At 37.4% G+C, this 4,575-nt stretch overlaps 2 protein-coding genes across 2 annotated transcripts in view; both read left to right on the top strand.

Moving 5' to 3' along the window:
• LOC107552976 (pecanex-like protein 1) overlaps positions 1-378 on the top strand; it is a 5,132-nt gene extending 4,754 nt beyond the window's left edge. The window contains exons 10-11 of the mRNA XM_016235038.1: positions 90-237; positions 346-378. Coding sequence (XP_016090524.1) covers positions 90-237; positions 346-378 — 181 coding nt within the window. The remainder of the gene's footprint in view (positions 1-89; positions 238-345) is intronic.
• The window catches only part of parvab (parvin, alpha b), a 17,159-nt gene continuing 12,932 nt past the window's right edge, over positions 349-4,575 (top strand). The window contains exon 1 of the mRNA XM_016235096.1: positions 349-455. The gene's annotated coding sequence lies outside the window, so the exon portion shown is untranslated. The remainder of the gene's footprint in view (positions 456-4,575) is intronic.

Below are 4,575 nucleotides of genomic sequence, written 5' to 3'. Positions count from 1 at the left end.
ATATGCAATTGCTTTCAAATCTCATTTACATCTTTGCATTTTCAACATGAACACAAATGAGATGTAGTGTTTTTCCACAGCAGGCGTAGATGGCACAGACCCAAAGAGAAAGAGAGAGAGGCTGTAGTGTCAGGAGGTAAAGGAGGGGGGTATTTTTCTGTTCCTGACCTGGGCCAGAGTGACCTCAGCAGGGATGCTGTGAGAGGCTCTGCGGCGGCCGGCAGCAATCGCCGGGATGTGAGTCCCACTGAAGTGGAGGGAGAAAATAACAGATCAAACACATCTACAAAGGCCTCCGGAGGAGCAAAAATACAGTGCTTCAAACATACCAATCATATCCTACAGCACTCTCAAAGACTGGACTTTTCAATGGGCTAACCTCGTTCTTTAAGGTGCGTTTCGCCTTATTGAACGATCAACAATCATTTTTGTGAAAGGCGTCTGTGGACAAACTGGTAAGGTTATTCATAAATGCATTATGCTAAAATATTTGATCAAATGTTGTTTTTAACTATCTTGAACTTGTCCATGCAAGTTCAGAGTGGTTGCTAGGGCGCTGCTTGGTGGTTTCTGGGGGTTTTGGGTGGCCCATGCAAGTCTAAAGAGCAAACCCCTAAGTCTCTATGATATTGTGATATGATATGGGATGGGAAGTCTACAAACTTTTTCCTGCTCATTTGATTGTACGTAAGGCGAAAACTGTTGGTCTGATACTTCATTCATTCATTCAAATAAGATTCATTCCATTAAAATTCATTTATTAGATATCATGGTATCATAAAGGCATTAGGTATAATGAACTAACCTATTTTTATCTAGGTTAAAGTAGTTTAAAAAACTATAAACATAATTAATAAACAATAAAGTTACATTAATTAATTTAAGATAAATATGGTTAATATTATAAATATATAATTTAAATAAATATAAATGTGGCCCACTATTGTTATACACTACAAATAATAATATAATAAGTAGAAATATACTATTATTCTTTGTCAATTAATGTTAAGCCAAAAATTTTAACTCTTTCATCATTTATTAAACTGTCATGTCATATCTAACCTATAAGACCTCTGTTCATCTTCAACAAAGAAATTAATGAAATCTGAGAGATTCCTGTCTCTCCATTCAAAGTCTATTCCCCGAAACACTGACACTTCAAAAAGTTCATAAAGAGATTGTAAAAAGAAAAAAAAGAAAACCATATGAAACGAGTGGTCTAATCCAAGTCTAGTTTAATCCAAGGCACAATTGCTTTATATGATGAACAGATTTAATTTAGGCTTTTATACTGTGTAAACATTGATCAACTCTTATACACTGTAAAAAAATGGTAACCTGCGATTGTTTCCTTAAAGGCACAATATGTAAGATTTTTTAAAATTAAAATATCCAAAAACCACTAGAACAGTGTTATATATTTTGCTGATTTGTGTACTTACATTATCCCAAATGTTTCGAAGATTGTTTAAATCCAGAGAAATAAGCAATTTTAACTAGTGAGACGGACCGTGTCCATAGTGTCAATGTGTCGCCTGCCAATGACGTCATAACCCCTCGATTTCCGGTTTTGTTTTGTAGAAAACATGAAAACACCAAAGACGCTTTCATATGTTGTACGTTTTAATAGACCGGTGATGACCGCACAGAGTAGCATTATAACAGAACTTTCAAATGTATCTAGTATGATAAAACAGCGCTGCTTTACCCCACATACGCACGACCGGAAGGAGTGGAAGCGGTCGACTGTGTCATAATAAAAGCTCCGCTGCTTTCGAGCCTTGTGTCACGCTCGTTCAGAGGCCTCGTTTCGCTTCGACGGCTTTCAGCCTCACCCTGCTTCATACTACTACGTTAATAAATCATTAGCTCATCCATGAACATGATTTCTGCCCAAGTCCCATCAGATTGCATCGGCTGTGGGGATGAAGACGACAACTCCCATGATTCCACACTCAGTCACAACATCATCTAACTACGCCTTTGTCTATTTGTTTATTTTGAATACGCGCCCTCCAGCGGCGAAAATTACATATTGTGCCTTTAAAGAGCTATTTCTGTCTTATTTAACCCATACAATTTAGTTTTGTTGATAGAAATTAATGTATTTAGGTTGATTCAGACTTAAATAAGAACAGTTAATTTCGATGCTACTGTTTTTAGGATACTATTTTTTCAGTGTACATAAAACATCAAATATGGTAAATAGAAGTTCAACCGAATTGCTTGACGCACAATAACAAACCTCATTTGTTCTTGCAGAAGCTCAAACGTGTTTGTGTGATTTGCGAGAACAAACCTCATTGGTTGTCGCACATCAAAGAAACTCATGTGAGCTTTCGTTTACCATATCTGATGTTCTCTATATGTGCTGAGTTGTTGTTTTTTTTTGTTTTGTTTATTAATTATTAATGTGCATCAAAAAATATTCTAACATCTTGCATCTTTGGTTTGAAAACCATATGCAGCGCAGCTATAAACAAAAATGATATACTGTATCTATAAACAGAAGAATTATACTGTATATAATCCAGGTGCCTAAAATTAAAATATATAATTATCCAGGTGCCTATATTCAGTCAGTCATTTGTTTTCTGTATCATTCAATGCAATTTCCACTTCATTTCATTTTTGAATGCTAATAGTTGTGTTGTGCATGTCGGAATACATCCCGGCTAAGACTATTGAAATGAAAACATGAAATCGCCCAGGTTCCATCTTCAGCTGTAATGTACTAAGAGAGAACAAAAGCAAAGAAACAACCAGGACTATTGACCTCTGGAACAGCTTCTAGTTTACGCTACTCAACAAGTTTCTGTATCATATCTCCACTTATTTCATAATATCCCAACTCCAGTTGGAGGATAAAGCAGCATTAAGGCCTGCTTGGTTGGAATTAATGTTAAATGAGAACAACATCCTGACATCTGTGTTGCGTTTGTCCAGGTGTGGATTCCATATGTATAGAAATGGCATCCTCCACGAGTCTGTTTGTGCAACAACTTCACATCCACCTAGACAAGTGTGACTCATGACATACGGGTTATGTATGATGTGAAAGTGTTCATAAGGCTTCTTTCAGGCTCTTCACTGTGGCAGAAAATGGCATGTGGAAGAGTGAAGAATTGACCTCACAGTGAAGGTGTCAAGAACTCACAGTCTGACCCCACACTGTCATTCGGCGAATTGAAAATACAGAGGGGGGCTTGTTGTGTACCGTAACCTAAAAGCTGTTCCAGAGGTCAATAGTCCTAGTTGTTTCCTTGCTTTTGTCCTCTCTTGTATGGTACATTACATCTGAAGATGGAACCTGAGAGATTTCATGTTTTCATTTGAATAGTCTTAGACAGAAAAAATGTATTCCGACATGCACAACACAACTATTAGCATTCAAAAATGAAATGAAGTGGAAATTGTATTGAATGATACAGAAAACAAATGACTGACTGAATATAGGCACCTGGATTATTATATACTATAGGCACCTGGATTATATATAATTCTTCTGTTTATAGATGTCATTTTTGTTTATAGCGGACATAATGACTTAAAGATGGGCCACAAAAACACACACACACACACACACACACACACACACACACACAATAATCATTTAATATGAAAACTTTTTTTCTGCTAGTCCTCACCACAGTTCCACAGTTTATTTTAGCACTGAAGGACTGAATAAGAACACTACATTTGCTCATCCCAGAAATCCTTGGAAAACAATACAACTCTACAGTTATTTTACTGTGCATTCATATCAGACTTTATTATGTATTCAGATTCATGTGTGTGTGCATGGCTTTGTGATAAAAGCTAGGAAGAAAGGCTGGACTATGTGTCAAGGCAGAGCGGTGACCTTGTTTTGCAGAGAGAGAGTTATACCCCACATAGGCTCATCCCAGTCTCCAAAAGGACTGTGCATAAGATTTTAGAGCATAACTGCATGACACACACACACACACACACACACACACACACACACACACACACACACACACACACACACACACACAATAATCATTTAATATGAAAACTTTTTTTCTGCTAGTCCTTAAAGCAGCACCACAGTTTATTTTAGCACTGAAGGACTGAATAAGAACACTACATTTGCTCATCCCAGAAATCCTTGGAAAACAATACAACTCTACAGTTATTTTACTGTGCATTCATATCAGACTTTATTATGTATTCAGATTCATGTGTGTGTGCATGGCTTTGTGATAAAAGCTAGGAAGAAAGGCTGGACTATGTGTCAAGGCAGAGCGGTGACCTTGTTTTGCAGAGAGAGAGTTATACCCCACATAGGCTCATCCCAGTCTCCAAAAGGACTGTGCATAAGATTTTAGAGCATAACTGCATGGAAAATCTGCTCTAATGACAGCCCAGGGCCAGGCTGTGTCCATTGTGCTGCTTGTTTACATGGCTTTGTGCAGATAATTGTATCAGAGGGACGGAGAAAAGGCTTACAAACTGAATGGGGTCTTTGTCAGGCCAAGCTTCTCATTGCACTAAACTAGTTTTAGAGAAGTAGCGAGTCATGGCTAAATGATGATTGAAAAGCCAGCG

This window comes from Sinocyclocheilus grahami, unplaced genomic scaffold, assembly GCF_001515645.1.
Source record: "Sinocyclocheilus grahami isolate Dianchi unplaced genomic scaffold, SAMN03320097.WGS_v1.1 scaffold462.1, whole genome shotgun sequence".
NCBI classification, from domain to species: Eukaryota; Metazoa; Chordata; class Actinopteri; order Cypriniformes; family Cyprinidae; genus Sinocyclocheilus; species Sinocyclocheilus grahami.
The sequence above is the reverse complement of the archived record's forward strand: the minus strand, read 5'-3'. Positions and strand labels throughout refer to the sequence as shown.